This window comes from Drosophila eugracilis, unplaced genomic scaffold (assembly GCF_018153835.1).
Source record: "Drosophila eugracilis isolate 14026-0451.02 unplaced genomic scaffold, ASM1815383v1 contig_440, whole genome shotgun sequence".
NCBI lineage: Eukaryota > Metazoa > Arthropoda > Insecta > Diptera > Drosophilidae > Drosophila > Drosophila eugracilis.
This window is the reverse complement of record NW_024573306.1, coordinates 2,244,190-2,260,943: the sequence shown is the minus strand read 5'-3', so window position 1 is coordinate 2,260,943 and position 16,754 is coordinate 2,244,190. Positions and strand designations below refer to the sequence as shown.

Genomic DNA, 16,754 nt, shown 5'->3' with positions numbered 1-16,754 from the left:
TAAAACATGAAATGTTATTATTAAATATTTTAAAGAGGCTTTGTTATATTGTGAGAATAATAAATCGTTTATTGGCGTATTACATTATCTGATCAAAACTATAATCCCAAATTCCGTTACAAAAAGTTTCAAGTTCTATAATTGAAATAATTCATAATAATTCATAAGCCTGCATGCAGGGGTTAAAAAGCTCTACAAAGCACCCAGTTGCACAACTACGATTATGTTATCTGAACCCGGCTCGAAAGCGACTCTCTGGTAATTCACAGGCACTGGCAGAGGCCCAGGGCGAACTTAGTGTTAGTCTCATTCGTTCCGCTTAGCTGTATCGTATCTGATCGATCCGGTCCGGCATGGGAAGTTTTCCAGCTTTACTTGTTGTTGTGGGCTTGTTGGCATTGGGCACGCATGGTGAGTGTACGGGATATGGAAACGTAAACAAGTCTGGCAGTGAACTTAACGCGGGACGTTCTCTGATCTCCGTTCCCCGATCTTCCAGCTCAACTCCAAATCAATTGTGTGTCGAAAATCCCAAGTGGCCGGGTCACCGGTCACTGCATTTCGATCAGGGACTGTGACTACTTTATGCGGATCCTAGTCTCCAGCAATCTGACCCAGAGCGATCGCATCCTTCTCCGCGAAAATCAGTGCGGTGTGCGGGGCAACGACGTCCAGGTGGGTGATTCACGACAAAGATACCCAATAAAACTTGAACTTCCACAACTGGATCCATTAAGCGCATCACAAAAAAAGCTCGAATTTATAGGCCTGTTCTGGTTTTCACTTTCACTAACTCATCTTGATTTCTTTTTGGGTTTTAAAAACGCTTGAGCCCTTATCATTTTATAAAGATAAGAACTTTTTAACAAAATGTATGAGTTTTTGTGGGATTTTTGTGTTTGAGAAAAACGTGTAAGAACTTTAACTTTATGTGTTTTTGTCCAGTGTAAAATTTTCCCATGGCTTTAATTGTTTAAACAAAGGAGATAATAATATATATTTTGAGCTTGCACTTTTCATTTTTTATATTTAATTAAAAAACAAAAATATTTTTTGTCAAAATTGGACTTACAATTAGTTTTCTTAGTTCATTTTACAAAAAGCATCTTCTATATGTCTATATAAACTGTGTTAAACATAAAAACCACTGTAATCCTCTAGGTATGCTGCCCCAGCACAGCTGGCTTGGGTGCACTAATCAACCCACTTCTGCCCACGGATTGTGGAACGGTTCGTTGGCAGCGTTCGAATGAGACGGAAACCCGGATCAGGGAGTTTCCCTGGCTGGCCCTTATCGAGTATACTAGAAGTAAGTGCTTTTTTCACCTATGTTGATAAGTGACAACATACTCTTTTATTCTCCAGGCAATCAAGAGAAAATCCACGCCTGTGGTGGAGTACTTATAAGCGATCGCTATGTACTAACTGCTGCCCACTGTGTGGCTCAGGCTGCGGCGGGTAATCTGAAGATTACAGCGGTTCGTCTTGGTGAATGGGACACCAGCACCAATCCGGATTGTCAATACCATCAGGACTCCCAGATTGCGGATTGTGCACCCCCGTACCAGGATATACCCGTTGAAGAGCTCCGGCCACATCCTGATTACAACAAAAACGACGTGACTCAGATTAATGATATTGCTCTCGTCCGTTTGGCAAATCCTGCTCAGCTCAACGATTTTGTGATCCCAATATGCTTGCCAAACAAGCAGCTACGAGCGGATGAACTGGAGGGTCTGGTCACCGAAATTGCAGGATGGCAGGCCACAACCTCGCCAAGGATGCGAAAGAGTTATGTCACCATCAGCTCCATAGAGGAGTGCCAACGGAAGTATGCTGGTCAGCGCTTAAATGTCCAATCTACCCAGCTCTGTGGATTGACCAATTCCAAGGAATGTCATGGTAATGCCGGAGGACCTTTGATGCTGTACAAAAACGAGCGATATCTGCTGGGGGGACTTGTATCATTTGGTCCCGTTCCCTGTCCCAATTCCGATTGGCCGGATGTCTACACCAGGGTGGCCTCCTACATCGATTGGATTCACGACAATTTAAGGGCATAGAAAAGCTTATTATTAAGGATACAAAAATGTCAGTAAATTTTTGGTGCCAATATATTCGTGTTTTTACAAAAATTAATAAAATAAAATCAGAGCATTTTTAATTATAAAATATGTAAGACATTTGGTAATATACTTTGAAAAGGGTAATGTTCAGTTCTAATTTTAAACAGAAGACATACAAAGAAAAACATTGTATTTTTTTAAATGCTTTTCAGTTACTTTACTCTTCAATCTTTACTCTATGGAACGATCCAATTGTAAACTCTTAATTTAAATTTAGCGCCCTCATGTCTTTAATGTGACAGTATCTGGAGAATTTACACTCGCGTTAAGCAGAGAATTTACGGTGGAACTCAGGTGCCAGGACCTGTTCACACTGAGAGTTTTAGTCGCTAAGAATAAATTTCGCAAGCTTAAAAATTTGCAAAAAAAATTGAAATAGGCGCTCAAAGACATTATCAAGTGCAAAAGAGACCTATAATTGTATTATCAACATGGCAGAAGCTGTAAAAAAAGGTAAAATTCGGCATTCAGAAAGTACTTAAATGGCGACTGTCTTATTGGATTGTTTTTTTTCTCCCCTTTGCCACTGCGTTTGACAGAGTTGTATTTCCGAGTTTTTGGCGGTTTTAATTTGAAATTCATTCTTTAATTTGCAGAAAGTGGTACCCAGCAGCGACCATTGGATGGTGGTGGAGGAGGGGGTGGCAGTGGGGGTGGAGGCGGAGCGGGAATGCCGAAAAGGAAGCATCGGCGGGGCAAAAAGTCGAAGATGCTGCCCAAGAAAACCAAGAATCATTACCCACAGTGGAAACTAGATATGCCAACAGGTGCAGGAGCTACACTCGAGGGAAATATCCGACATACTAGCCGCACAAAGTTAGTAAGGTCGCGATCCCTCCTCGTCCCTTACAACACAAACCGCTTCCTAATGGAAGAGCACATGTCCGAGCTTCACAAAGACGACTCCGATGACAATTGCTTTGGCTCGCAGACCGAGGATCAGGTGCTTTTCCTCTCCAAGGAATTTTCTAATGTCTACGAAAGGGCACGACTTGAACGTCTGGAGACAATGAGCAAGCAAGATCTCATCCAGGAGTGTATGCAGATAGAGGATCGTTATTCCAAGGCCCAGAACATATCTAAAGAGTTTGGCGCCAAGATTCGCGCGCAGGATGAAAAGTTGCGACAGTTGACAAGGGAGAATCAATGTGAGTAATCATACTATGTTTAATTAACAAGCGGCTGAGTTTTTAAGATAAGGAAACCATAAATTCCAGAAATAACATTTACCCCATCTTCCAGTTTTGCGCTCCCACTTTCTGCGCTCGTGCTCCACGGCAGCTGGACCAGCGGCAGCTGCTGCGGCCGCTGCCTCCCCGCCATCGGCAGTTGCTCCCACTCCCAGTTCCGCCTGCGATCTGCAAGCCAGACAACAGCCGCCACAGCAGCCACAACCCACACCCATGGACTCTTCTAGCGAGGACAGCGAGAGCGACAGCAGCAGCACCACCTCGAGCACCACTTCCAGTACTTCATCGAGCAGCAGCGATGGAAATGAGATGGGCGTGGCTGGACTGAACATTGCCAATGGTCATGCCGAACGGCATGCACGGAGCCGTACCCGCTCTAGGTCCAGATCGCCAATCCACCTAAATGGCCATGCAAATGAGGAGGAGCGCCAGCGCTTGCTGGATGGCAATCAAATGGATGAAGATGACAACTCCAGTGATGTCCCAAAGCCAGGCGATGCTGTAGTTAAATAGGATGGAGTAGGCATTTCCGCCTTGTGTAAATAGAAGACTCAATTATGGTAGAATTTGGCGACATATAAAAAGAAACCTTGTTTAGTTTTTAATTCATATGTGGGCTCCTCAAGCGTGGGGTTTACATTTCAATCATCAGTTCATCATCCATTGAAAGCATTAGCATTATTTTATTATCTGCGGAAGATGCCTCCCAAATGTATTTTCGTTGGTATGTCTGGTGTAAAATACTTTAAGATGTTGCCTCGACACGTTGATTTTAATGGAATTTTGTATAATGAAAACTCGATTTGTAGATAAATAAAAAGTTAAATCGTGAATAAAGGTGAATGATTTTCTTTATTATTATTTTTTTAAATTGCGATAGAAAGTTGATCCTAGGGACGTGTTTTACAATTTATTTTTTCTGTATTTGTATCTTAGTTCTAACATCAGATACATTGCCTTATAGTTTATTTATAAATTAATCTAAAAGACTTATTTTTTATACTTGAATAGAGTTAGTATTTTCGTTTGAATGAGTCTCAGAATGCTTACCCGCTATGCACTTTACCAATGAACAGTATTCAGTGGCATAAAGCGTTCTGGAAATGCCCGCGTAACCAACACCGACCAGTCTTTGTTCAGCCAGAGTGGCCTGTGGCTGTATATTGATTCGCTTGGGTCCTCGAACTGGCATCCAACCGCTGACAGGGGAACTATTTGCCAGCATAACTCCCCTGATAGCAATATTTAGACCCATTACGGACAAAGCATCATCACGATACTCATTGAGCATAGAATCGGAAAGTCCCAGGTCATTTATGGCGTCCACGACTTCTTCAATGTCTTTGAAATGTGGCAGGTAATTGGCGTGTATAAAGTTTACGAAATTTCTGGGCTCTGTATTGAAGGCTTCGGTTAATTCCTCAGGGCTGTAAACCATACTTTTGTCGTCTTTATCTAAAAAATCAAAGATTATTGGTATTCATACATAAGCTATTATATATTACTTACACTTTGGATTCAGAACCCTTCCCAATGCGTGCATCAAAGTAATGGATTCGTCTCTTCCAATGGACTTTAGAGTGTTTTGTATCTTCTTCTTACGCCCCTTGGTGGCTACACTGACATTTAGCTGTTTGGTTGGCATGCTGGGAACTCCCTTTAAGGAGCTAAGATGTAAATTGATCAAGGCATTTCGTATGTCGCCCTGGGCGCCTACAACTATCGATTCAACAACAGTGGACGAGGGGAACTTGTAAGTAGTTTTATTTTGCGGCTGCTGCATTATAGAACAGAAGGTTTTCATAGACTTTTGCATGATTGTGGATGCAATGGCATTGAAGCTGATGTGCTCTATGCGATGTTTGGCTTTTAGTTGATCTGGAAAAAGGCGGTAGCTAATGTTTAAACCTCTAGATTTGGCATCCGCCACGATAAAAACCAGGGGACATTTGCCATACGTAGAGTATTCACTGTAACGAAATATGTTTTTAGGAAGCTATTTTAAAACCTTATGATTTTTCTACACACTCCAGTAACTCCTCAAAGTTGGCATCCTTATCGCTGATCAGGTAATTGGGAAAGTCTTCAACGAGAAGCAGCCTCTTGTTGTGAGAGTCCAGCAGAGATTTGTATCGCGATGCGCGTAGCAGGAAGCTCTTGAAGGCCTCTACATGAGAGCCCAAATAGGCAGCCCCACTCTGCTGATCACCCAGAGCGTTGATCACTTCGCAATCCACAGGATTAATCCACTCCTGCAGCTGGTAGCCGAACTCTTTAGCTAGGACCCGCAACGTGGCGGTTTTGCCAGCACCAGTTGGTCCAGTGAGTAGGCACATTTGAGCCGGGAACTTCTTTCGCACCGCCTCACAGTGACGAAGCCAATCGCGAAGTTCTCCGATCTTCTTGGGATGCACAGCTAATTCTTCAACGGTGGCTGGCGCAAATGTCTCCATCCAGTTTTCCTTTACTTCCGGTGGTGGTCCAGTTATGTCCGCATCCTCGTCATCGTCTGCGGTCGTGAGATCCACGGATTCTACGTTGGCAATTGTAGTAGTCGTGCCATTCCCGCTTTGAGACCGCGAAATTCTGGTAGACACATTGCTAGCACTCCTTGTGCGCTTGGCTGGCGTGGCTTCTGATGGAACCGGGCTGGCTGTCAAGTTCATCTCGCTGAAAGCGCATCTTACCCAAGTTTTCTTAAGCATAAATTACTTAGTATTTGCTCCAAAATAACCGAAATTTCAAATTGTTTACCTTCCTTGCGCTCATCTTGCGAATTTTGTTTTAAAGTGTTACCAGATTGAAGAAGTGGTGATGCGACATCACACAATCGATAGGTTTTAAAAAAGAGCGCGCAATTTAAATATAAAAGTTTTTATTATGGAAATTGAATTAAATTTTTTTTTATTTGTTAGTATTTATATTTTATTTCATTTATATTGTTTATTATTTGTTTATTTTTTCTGTAAAAATTATATAAAAATAAATTTTAAAATAAATACATTTTTTATAAATAAATTTTCATCTACTCACCTTGTTTTTTATATTACATATTATACTACATATATATATACTGAATTCCTTCCTACTACTTTTTGTCTTAATTTACAGTTAAAAAGCTCTAATCTGTGTCTGATTTATTTTTGACCAAGGTTTGCTTTGTCATAATATAAGAGCGGTAAACGCAGTAAATGCTCAATACCGGGAAATATTATTTTCGAAAAAAAAAAATTTGATATAAAAAATATATTTAAAACAAAAAAAGAAGTCATAAATATTTGTATTTTGAAAAACTAGTTGTCATCTATGTCCTGGTGACAAAAAAACAAGAATAATTTGAGTTCACTTGTTATGGTTTTACCTGTACTTGAAAATGATTTAACTTACTTTACCGTTTCTTCTGTGTCTTGACTGCCATTGCATTTTATTACCACGAGAGTCACTTGTCAATTAGTGTTGTTCGCTGTTTTTAAAATTGTTAAATAATATTTGTTTAAATTTTGTTTTTAATTACAATAATGAAACTGAAAGTGGTTGCTTATAATGATAGTTCGGAGGATGAAGGCGAGGAGGATATGCAGAATGATTTTCCTGAATCCGAGGAATCTGATTTAGGTGAGGAGGAGGAAGAGCAGTTGCAGGAATCTGCGGAGGAGATGGAGGGAGATGAAGAGGAGTCCGTTGAAGAAGAGCCCGAGTCCGTTAAGCTGGTGTCTGATAGACATCCCTATCCCACTCCCCCACCCGATGATGGATTGAAAATGGCGACAAACGATACGGAAAACCCTAAGTCTATGGTTCCAAAATCAAAGGGTTCACTTATATCCCTAGCACTGATGGCTATTGGGAAAGCTGTCGAGTCGATCGGGATCATCGGTTCCTGCCATTATTGCGTATCTCAAGGATAATGGTCACGAGTTCAAGGATGCAAAGAAAACGGGTCGTCTCATACATCGCGCCCTAAGAGTAGCCGAGACGAATGGCGAGGTGGTAATGTTAAAGCGCTCCTTTAAACTTACTGATAAGCAGAAGAGCTCCTCCAAGGCTGTGGAGAAAATGAAAGCAAAAAAGGAGAAGGAAAAGGAGAAGGAAAAGGAAAAAGAGAAGAAGGCCAAAGCTGAGAGATTACTAAAGGAGAAGTCCGAAAAGAAAGAGGCGAAGGCGAAGGCAAAGAAAGCACCCAAGGAAAAAGCCAGTAAGCCAACGGAAAGGAAAACAAAAGAAGTTAGTAAATTTATTATAATTTTTTCTTTGCTTTTATATATTTTTAATATTTTTGATTTAGACTGCGAAAAAAAAGAAACCTGTAGACGGTGCCAAGATTAAACCAGGATCTAAGGCAGTCGCCTCAGCTGCTGCAGAGGCTATGCTGGGCACTCCAAAAACCACATCTCCAGAAGTAGAAAAGAAGTCGGTCAAGTCCAAAGCTAAGCTTAAAGTGGAATCATCTGAAGTGGCGAAAGCCAAAAAACCGCGCAAGTCCATCGGCACTCTGGCTCAGCCCAAGACGGCCAGGCCGAAAGTCAAGGCAGTCAAGAAACTGGTGGCTGCCAAAGAAATTAACGAGACACCGGATATTTCCTCGGCCGACTTGTCGAAAGCCCAGGCCATGTCCACGCCTCAAGGAGCTACCAAGGCAAAGCGCAAGCGCAAGGCCTGATTTTAATGGTATTTTTTTATCGAAAGTTTTGTAATTAAATATCCTCAATATAATTGTGTAGTTTTATATTGTTGCTTTCTTATTGTTCTTCATTTAATGGAGTTATAACAACTGGATTTTATCAGAACTTTGTGTGGGGAAATGCATTTATCAGCATCTTTAAAAATAAGAAATAAAAATAATTCTTGTACTTTACAATAAAAAAATAAATATATATAAAATTGATAAGCTTTTTCTGAGGGGAAGTAATCACAGAATAAGAACCCAATGGTGTTCATCGTAAAAGAAAATCCAAGTACGATAAACGTTAAACTAAAAAACAGAGGAATATTTTCTATATAATCACTCTTTATTCGCTGTGTGTCCTCAGTTTAAAACAATCTTTTGAAGGAAATGCAGGCGTTGAAAGTGGTTTTTGTATTGGGATTGACTCTGTCAGTTACCTTTGCTGTCGTAAGTTTTAGTTTTTTTTTAAATCATTGAATACTTCATTTTAATAGCGTCTCAGATACCCGGTCGCATAACTCCCCTGCAGGGAGTACAACTTGTAGAGGCTAAGGAGCTTTTGACCAGAACTCTTGAAAAACTGGCAACTGGAGATGGTCCCAACTACCAGTAAGTTTGAAGAAAATTAAGTTTATAAGAAAAAGCAGTATTCATTTTCTAAATGATTTATAATTATATTTCTTTTACAGAGTTGTCAAAGTGATTAAGGCAACCACACAAGTAGTGGCAGGCACTCTTAAAAAATTCGAGGTGAAGCTGTTTAATGGATCGGTAACAAGGGAGTGCGAAGTGGGTATTTGGACTCATCCCAGGCAAAGCGAAAATGGAACCGAAATCACTATCCAGTGCTCAGGTGATAAGCTGGTGCAGATAACCTGGTAAAACGTTATTGTTTAAAAATATCATATAAAGCTTATGGTCGAATAAAATTCTTTAAAAAATCTTATTTCGAAACAGGAAAATCCCTTCCTAAAAAGTTTATATAGATCAACTTTCTTAAGACAAAACATAAATTTTCCCCTAATAAACACAATTGTCTTTAATTTGGTTAAACATATATTTTAACATAACTTCGGTTCTATACACATTTGATATCTTTCTTACATATGGGGCATAACATAATTCTTTGCAACATTGAGAAAATTTAAATTGATTTCGCTACTGAAACGACATCTTTAATTACTTTGTTAATATCCCCAACTATACAACACTTTTTAATTGATCACTTCGAGGCGGTGCTTGTTGTTTTTCTTTTCTTATTTTTTTTTTGTGACAATTTAACTTCTTCTTTGGTTTTTATTTACAAAAGCATATTGCGTATAAACATATACATAAATACAAGGGATTACCGTAAAGTAGAGTATAGATACAGATACAAGTACGCAGCTAAACGTTAGGGGCTAAAATAAAACTTCACATGCAGCGCTTAAACATTTAACCATTGAGATACATACTTAGCACATGAGTTAAGCAACGCGTTACGTCTAACTAGTGGGACATCGGTAAAGGAATGAATATCAAAGGCGACGTAGTCGTAGTCATAGTCAGTGCCAAATACAATTTGATCGTATCTTAACTAAAACTTAAGTCAATTCCACGCTGGGTGGGGTTTTAGACAGACCAAGAGCATAGCCAAGAATCACAAAATGGCAGAGAATATAAGCTAAAAGGTTTACTAATTTTCACACAAAGACATAAAAGTTTGAATTTAAAAGAATTTGCTTTCCAGTTATCTTAAAACAAATCATAAATCAGAAAATTATTAAACTATACTATCCAAAGTATTAAATATTTAGTATTAAATCATTAAAAATTGGTAAGTGTAATAATCAGTTCTTAATAATCGATCTAACATTTTTTTTACATTAAATATTTTTTGCTATGCCCATGGTCATGCCACTTATCATAGTTTTCCTTAGTCTATTTGCTCGGCTCGAATCGCTGTGTCAGCGATGCAATGTTGGACTTTGGCGCCGCCGACACCGTCACCGCTGCTTTTACGGTGGGAGGCGTGGGCGCTGCACCACCATTCGTCCGCTTTCCCAGAACTCCACCCGCTCCTCCGCCGCTAAACGATGGCTTTGCCGAGAGCGGTTTGGGCTTCTGGATGGTGGCCGAGGGCGCCGTTACCGACGCTCCCGCCGTTCCATTGGGCAGTGTTTTCGTTGTGCTCTTCATAAAGGATTTGGGACGGGTGGAGTTAGTGCCTCCGGTGATGCTGCCGCTGCTGCTCCTCTTGGCCAGCTGTACAACTGGCGCTGGCTGCGACTGACCGCCGGTACCCGCCGGCGGTTTGAAGCTCGACATGCTGGGCTGTGACTTCTCCGCCACCGTAGGTTTAACCCTTGCCACAGGCGCATTTACTGGGGGAGGGCGGTGATATGTGCTTGCAGATGCATTGGCTGCCTTTTCCTCCAGCACACTGCTCGCTGGCTTAGGTGGAGCAGGTCGCTGAGGACTTTTTGGAGGTTCTGCAGGAGGTGGAGCTGCTGCTGCAGTAGCAACGGGTTTCCCTGAATATATGGAGTCCCCGTTGATCTTTTCCAGCTCATTGACAATTTCATTCAGCAATCCCATATCGCTGCCGTTACTCGCCCTGTTGGCAACCAAATCGCTTCGTTTGAGGGTCTGTGCCGCTGGTGGAATCTCATCAATCACGGAATATATATCATCGTTGGAGGCTCGAACTTCATTCTCCACAAACTCACAGTCGTCGTAGGTATTCTCCACTGATCTCTGGGCTGTGGCCACTGGCCTCTGATATCCCGAAGAGCTAATAGTGGAGTTGGTTTTCTTGACTACCACAGGCGGAGGCCTTGGTGGCGGCGACTTGGGTCTCGAAGTCCCACTGCTGTTCACTTGACCACTTTTGGGACGCGGCAGTCCAGGAGGTGAACGCATGGATCCAAAGCTCTGTAGTGGAGTCTTTTTCGTTGGCGATCGCATGGATTGGGCTCGTTTTACCAGATTCTGAGTCTCCTCTTCGCGGGGCGTTGTCTCCGAATCGGAGTTGGAGGACTCCGTTTGAGCCGCAGCGGGAACAGGCATGGGAGCAGAAATTTCCAACGTTCGCAGTCGCTCCCGATCGATGTAGGTCTTCTCTTTTAGCGGTGGCTTCTCCTCTTTCTTCAGGAACGAAGCGAATCGGCGTATGGTACCATCTCTTTTAATATTCAGCTTAGGATCAGCGTGTAGGGGAACTGGAGGAGCTGGAGCGGATCGAGTGGGCGAGAGATCCTCCGTGCTGCCTTTGAGCGGCACCATGGTTAATGTACTGGAATCCAATTTGGGTGGTGAAATAATAGGACGAGCCGTAGAACCAGGATTAGGTGGAGGCAAGGCAGGCGCTGGCCTTACCCAAGTGGCTTCTGGTTTCGGAGATGGCGGATGAACGGGAGCAGTTCCTGGCTTAACAGCCGGCGGTGGTGGTGCCATTCTCTGTGGTCCATCCTGTTGCACAGTGGGCTGCACAAAGGCCACATTCGGTCCACTGTAATTGCTTGCCGGCGAAGTGGCATCGTTCAGCGGACGTAAAGTGAAACCATCGAATTTTCCAAACAATCCAGCTGTGGGTGTGGAATCACTTGGGGATTTCAATAGAGCCGAATCCATATCATCCGTACTGCTAGGAGTGGATTTTAGTAGTCCATTCCCTGTTGGTGGACCACTGCCATTTTGACTGGTACGCGTGGTGATGGGCTTGCTTCCTCCAGAGGGTTTCAAACTGTAAGGATATTTAGTTAGAAAGATTAATAGGAGGTAAATATATACTAAGATCGAAGCTTTTAAAGTGTAGTTGTTTAACATACCAAAACGTGAAAAACGTGCATAAACCAAACACCAGTGCTAGGATAGTAAAATAAGGCTGATAATATAAAGGCATACAGATAGCAAGACAAATATAAAGCCAACACCAAAAGTTAAAACAAGACATTTATTGGGTAACTCAAAAAGTCAAGACAACTTAAACTAGAAAATAAATTGAAATTAAAACTAAAATTGTATTAGTAGTATTTCATGATTATGGGTTTTTGGTTATATGGCATTAACACAAACGTGCAAACGGGGAGCGTGTTAAAATGAACGAAAAAGTTGTCTTCGGTTTTCCGAATCTGAGATATATCCCTGCAGATTTTATATGAAAAAATTCCCATTCATAATTATGTCTTTCTTAAGATTGTTTAAGATTTTTTTAAACATTTTTGTTGGTAATAAATATGAAGTATATATTAATTCTAATTTGGTTTTGTTATCTACACTGATTATAATTTAAAATTTATGCTATGCTTTGTTTTGGATTTTAACTAAGTTTATATCTTTAAAAATGATACCTATATTTTTCATATCTTAAGAAATTCCAATTCTGTCGTTTTTTTTAATTAAAATACGGATAAGGTATAAAAATATGTCATTATCAATTTATACCTAACTAAATCGTTAAGATTCGTAACTTTCTTAATTCTGCAAGAATAATGTAACACCCTTGGCCAAGCGCAAAGTCATGCAGTATATTTTTTAGTGGCAGTGCAAGCGTATTTCACTGTAGTTAATTGTTTGTTTAGTTTTTGGCGCACCTCGCGGGGTCGCTCTGTATGAACTGGGCGCCCTCGGTGAGCGCTAGTGGATTTGTGGTGGCATTCAGCCTTGGGGCCGTGATATCCAGCTTGCGTCTCTGTGTACTGTTGTTAGTGTTGCTCTTGTCATTGTTGTTGTTTAGTGACTCAGTGTTGTTGTTGTAATTGGAGGAGGAGTTAGAGAAGGACTGTGGGACACTCGTTTTCGATGTGGACAACTTTAAGCGCATCTCATAGGTGCTCTGACTTTTCGGCACTAATGGCGGCTGAATGTGAACCTGATGCACTGCATCTGGATTGGACTTGTGGCGCGGCAGGATGGCGTGTATGTTAGTAATGGTGGCCGGGGGCATGTTAGTTACAACACCTCTTGGCTGTGGATTAGTGTGGTGTGGTTGTGTGGGCGGTGGAGGTGGTGCAGTGCGTGCAGGGGACTGCTTATATGCTAATTGGGTGGAGATGCTGCTGTCGGGACTGCTGTCCTCTTTCGAGCCGCTGCTGAAGGAGGAGGTCGATACATACATATTGTCAGCCAGCTTTCCACGGGTAAACCATCCGTTCTTGTAGCAATGATAGAGCCACCAGAAGCAGGCCACAACAGGAAAAACGATGAAGAACAGCACGTACAGGAATCGCTTGAGACCCACAGAACCTAAAAGAAGAACATTGATGAGTTTCTTTATCAAAATACAATTTACCAACATACCATTTGGATCTGTGGCTGGTCCACTGTCGGGAGAACCTCCAGACCCCGCCTTCGAACAAGATTCGCCGCCAAAGCCGACATCGCAGTGACAGTGGCCTCGACTATTGCAAATGCCATTGCCATTGCAATCGTCCGGACATGGAGATCCCATGCCCTTCTGCCGAACCGTGGCCACTGGCAGGCATCGCTGGTCCACGCACATCTTATCCGCACCGCATTTAGCTCCATTGGGCGTTAGTCCTGGATCTGTGGTTTGCAAACCCAGATCCACCAAGGCAGTGCGACAGGCCACAATCTTACGATCGTGACTGATGTAGGAATGTGACAATACAGCCGCCGATTCCATGCCGAATTCGAGTCTTTCGTTTAAGTGGATGCAGTGCAGCATTCCACAATTGACATGCTCCTCATCGCAACGTAGAAAAGTCTTATTCAGACGATTGAAGCCACAGTTTCCCAACCTGGTGCCCTCCATGTTCTTGTTGTAGCAGTGCTCGGAATTCTCACCCGTGGGTCCCCACAAAGTTCGGCACTGATTCGTGTGGGATCGACAAGTGCCATGGAAACAGAAGGCTTGACCTCCGTCACAGGGCTCCGTATCACGTCGGTACACATCCGCCGGACAGTATTCTGACTCTCCAGTACAGTACTCCGGTAAATCACACTCATTTTCAACTTCTCGACATGCACTGCCCGCTAATTTGGGACGACAGGTGCTCAGATCACAACATTCTCCGGTGGCACAGGAGGCATTTGAGTGCATCATGCAGGTTTCGGCATTACAGCAATTATTCTCACAATATTCCGGCAATCCGCAATCGCACTGTTCCCCAGGCTCAACGAAACCATTGCCACAGGTTGGCGATTCAAATAGCTTTTCTGGCTTATTCTTCAGACAGTAGTTCATGCCACGCGAGAAGGCTATCGTTAGCTGATCAATGCTACAGCTACTCCAGCTAACCGGAATGAACGAAGTACTCGAGGCAGCCATCACACATTTTTCATCCCGACAATGACATTCTGGTGTATCGTGCTCCATGCCAAAATTGTGACCCATCTCGTGAGCCATTGTGGTGGCCACCATTGCGGTGTTGGGACTGTGCTGTATGCTTACTCCTCCGGAAAACTCATACGTGCAGATGGGTCCCTTTAGGGCTTTGCCCACTACGCCGCCAGTGAAAATCTCTTTGGTCAGCAGCTGGGCATTATCGTTGGGGTGCTCTCGCACTAGTTTGGTGCTACGGTAGTTTAAAAAGTTCCGTAGCGTCACGTCTCCGTCGCTGGAAAACTCCATCTCGTTGTTTTCGTTCCAGATTACAACGCCCACAAGAGGCCACAAATATATTCAATGGGACATAGAGCTAAAAGAGAGGTGTGATATTATATTATATGTTATAAATTAATAATAATAATAATACTTACCGCATTGATTATGTTGGCCAGATTCTTGCAGAGTTGGTGCACCTTCTTCGAGCTCTCCTGCATGTTCTTGTACACCTTGTTGTCCACGACGATGACCAGCTCCACGTAGCTGGAGTATTTGTTGGCATTGTATGGGCCCCGGATCAATTGATTGCTATCGTCCGAATGACGCCTCTTCCGGAGCAGAGTTCTCTGGAATTCGCCGCCATCAAGGCGGAATGGCAGTGAAGGAATCTCCCCGCCAAGTCCATTATTTTCGTGGTCGTGACTGTGGTCGTCCCTATGGCTGTCATAGCCACAGGTGGCGTTCGTTGGATGTCTATCTACCATCCTGCGTAGAACAAATCGAAGGTAATTTGATATTTCCGTGGCCAACAAAAGAAATTAATAACGGAAGTGACGGTGGCGCATAAACATAATGAATGAGTAGGTCGCTTTTGGTTACGAATATCGTTCTGGTTTGGGAACTCGGGCAAATATACCCGAATAGGTAAATATTTGTGGCCCACAAATAGGTAAACATTTGGGCAGCAAACCCCTTCCGTCCGGCCCCTGGTACTAAGAAAAAAAAAACACTTTCCTGACTGCTCTAACATTTATGACAAGTGAGTAAACAATATTTCGCTTAGGTCGAAAGAGGCCACAAACTACAGATTAGATAAACGGCATTTGGAAAAGGGAATCGTGTCTTGACCAGTATCATAAACGGAACGGAAGAGGCCCCATAAACTTCGATTACCTGGTTATCATTTCAAACTGAGCCCATTCAGAGTACTTTCTATATGAAAGGCAATAAATAGATGATAATTCGGTCAAATTAAAATGATATTAATGAAGCTAATCGTTCTTTATTATGTTGTTAAATACCACTACATTGTTAGATTGATTTTATTACAGTGAAGTTTTAACTCTTTAAACATATTTTTATAAAAAGGGCCCCGCTTAAATTAAATTAATAGGCTGTCACTATTTTAAAGGCGAACCTATTTCTTCGTTCTTTTCTAGTATTTTCTGCTAACCTAATTTAAGGATGAACAACTCACCTGAGCAGATAGTGGTCATCCTGCAGTCGCCCCTTGCCGTGGACATGGGGATGGATAATGTACGTTTGCTTGCCATCGAAAACGATGCCATCCAGAGCACCATCACAGGTGGAGAGAGCTACCACAGAGTCCGGTTGACCACGAATGTGTCCCTGGGAATGGGTTAACCAAATCAAATGGGAAATTACTACAAAGTTCAAAGTAACTAAGTACACTTCGAAAAGAGCTTTACCTTATTTTAAATTTTCAAATATATTTTTGGAAATTTGTATTTTTCCTTAAACATGGAGAATCTGTTTTCTCCAAAGTGTATGCTGTTCACTTACCTGATAGTGGCATAAATCAACCTCAGTCTTGGTGAAGTTGCGAACCACATGGCTAGGAGTGGCTTCTCCGCTGGCATTTTGGTATCGCAGGAAGTGGGTGTCCGGCAGCAAGCGATCATTTCGCTGCAGGTCAATGGTAACCCTTTTACCCTCGTGGGTGTAACTCAATGTAATGTGCGGCGTGTGAAGGCCGTCCTGGAAATTGGCAGAAGAGAGCGGGGAGATAACGTTAACAAGATTAAGCCATTTGGGTCTGTCTGACGCGGTCATCCCCATTTATTTCATTTTCGCATGCAAATTGTGGGCGTGACAAAGAGGCGAGGTGCGAATGTGTAATGTCCTGCCAGTCGCAGGGGTTAACTGAAATTTCACCCTATTCACTGCCTTTAACCCAACCACCCACTCACTGTTGTTGTTTTTTAAAGGGCTAATTAAAACGGGGTTTGGCTTTTTGACAGTCCACCCTGTAAACTCCAAACATTTTTGCCCCCAGGCATGTAATGAATTTCGCGCAAATTTTTCCTGTTACGGGGGGACTTTATTTTCTGGTTAATTTTGATTACCTTTTTTGCCTCCTGCTGAAGTGGTGAATTGTTCAAAATGTTTAAATATCTGATACTTTTTTAATGTTAAAAAAAAGTTTGGTACTCAGTAAAGAGCAAAACAGAAATTTTTACAAACACTCGTAAAAGTCAAACCGG

At 42.3% G+C, this 16,754-nt stretch overlaps 6 protein-coding genes across 7 annotated transcripts in view; 4 read left to right on the top strand and 2 right to left on the bottom strand.

The window, feature by feature from the left end:
* The first annotated feature begins 275 nt into the window (after positions 1–275).
* On the top strand, positions 276–2,149 carry LOC108105219 (serine protease easter). The gene is made up of 4 exons (XM_017211682.2): positions 276–411; positions 500–675; positions 1,162–1,309; positions 1,366–2,149. The coding sequence occupies exons 1-4, from the start codon at positions 354–356 to the stop codon at positions 2,061–2,063; spliced, it is 1,080 nt and encodes a 359-aa protein (XP_017067171.1). The 5' UTR covers positions 276–353; the 3' UTR covers positions 2,064–2,149.
* A 274-nt stretch (positions 2,150–2,423) lies between these two features.
* On the top strand, positions 2,424–4,153 carry LOC108105241 (protein HEXIM1). The gene is made up of 3 exons (XM_017211716.2): positions 2,424–2,579; positions 2,723–3,274; positions 3,369–4,153. Exons 1-3 carry the CDS (start codon positions 2,558–2,560, stop codon positions 3,827–3,829), a joined length of 1,035 nt encoding a protein of 344 aa, XP_017067205.2. The 5' UTR covers positions 2,424–2,557; the 3' UTR covers positions 3,830–4,153.
* A 64-nt stretch (positions 4,154–4,217) lies between these two features.
* On the bottom strand, positions 4,218–6,100 carry LOC108105240 (cell cycle checkpoint protein RAD17). The gene is made up of 4 exons (XM_017211713.2): positions 6,071–6,100; positions 5,345–6,012; positions 4,826–5,286; positions 4,218–4,771 (listed from the first exon to the last, which is right to left on the bottom strand). Exons 1-4 carry the CDS (start codon positions 6,083–6,085, stop codon positions 4,314–4,316), a joined length of 1,602 nt encoding a protein of 533 aa, XP_017067202.2. The 5' UTR covers positions 6,086–6,100; the 3' UTR covers positions 4,218–4,313.
* A 621-nt stretch (positions 6,101–6,721) lies between these two features.
* On the top strand, positions 6,722–8,042 carry LOC108105222 (sperm-specific protein PHI-2B/PHI-3). Its single transcript, XM_017211684.2, is given in 3 exon segments — positions 6,722–7,161; positions 7,163–7,540; positions 7,602–8,042. Coding segments are annotated over 3 exon segments (1,080 nt in total). The 5' UTR covers positions 6,722–6,834; the 3' UTR covers positions 7,977–8,042.
* Positions 8,043–8,367: 325 nt separating this feature from the next.
* On the top strand, positions 8,368–8,944 carry LOC108105232 (cystatin-like protein). Of its 2 annotated transcripts, XM_017211700.2 has the most exons (3): positions 8,368–8,429; positions 8,485–8,591; positions 8,672–8,944. In XM_017211700.2, the coding sequence occupies exons 1-3, from the start codon at positions 8,370–8,372 to the stop codon at positions 8,862–8,864; spliced, it is 360 nt and encodes a 119-aa protein (XP_017067189.2). In that variant the 5' UTR covers positions 8,368–8,369; the 3' UTR covers positions 8,865–8,944. The 2 variants fall into 2 exon arrangements, with proteins under 2 accessions (XP_017067189.2, XP_041674912.1); XM_041818978.1 differs by having other exon boundaries at positions 8,485–8,739.
* A 76-nt stretch (positions 8,945–9,020) lies between these two features.
* The window catches only part of LOC108105231 (disintegrin and metalloproteinase domain-containing protein 12), a 33,637-nt gene continuing 25,903 nt past the window's right edge, over positions 9,021–16,754 (bottom strand). The window contains 7 exon segments of the mRNA XM_017211699.2: positions 9,021–11,706; positions 13,079–13,208; positions 13,263–14,592; positions 14,594–14,623; positions 14,685–15,015; positions 15,728–15,879; positions 16,054–16,248. Coding sequence (XP_017067188.2) covers positions 9,903–11,706; positions 13,079–13,208; positions 13,263–14,592; positions 14,594–14,623; positions 14,685–15,015; positions 15,728–15,879; positions 16,054–16,248 — 3,972 coding nt within the window. The 3' untranslated portion in view covers positions 9,021–9,902.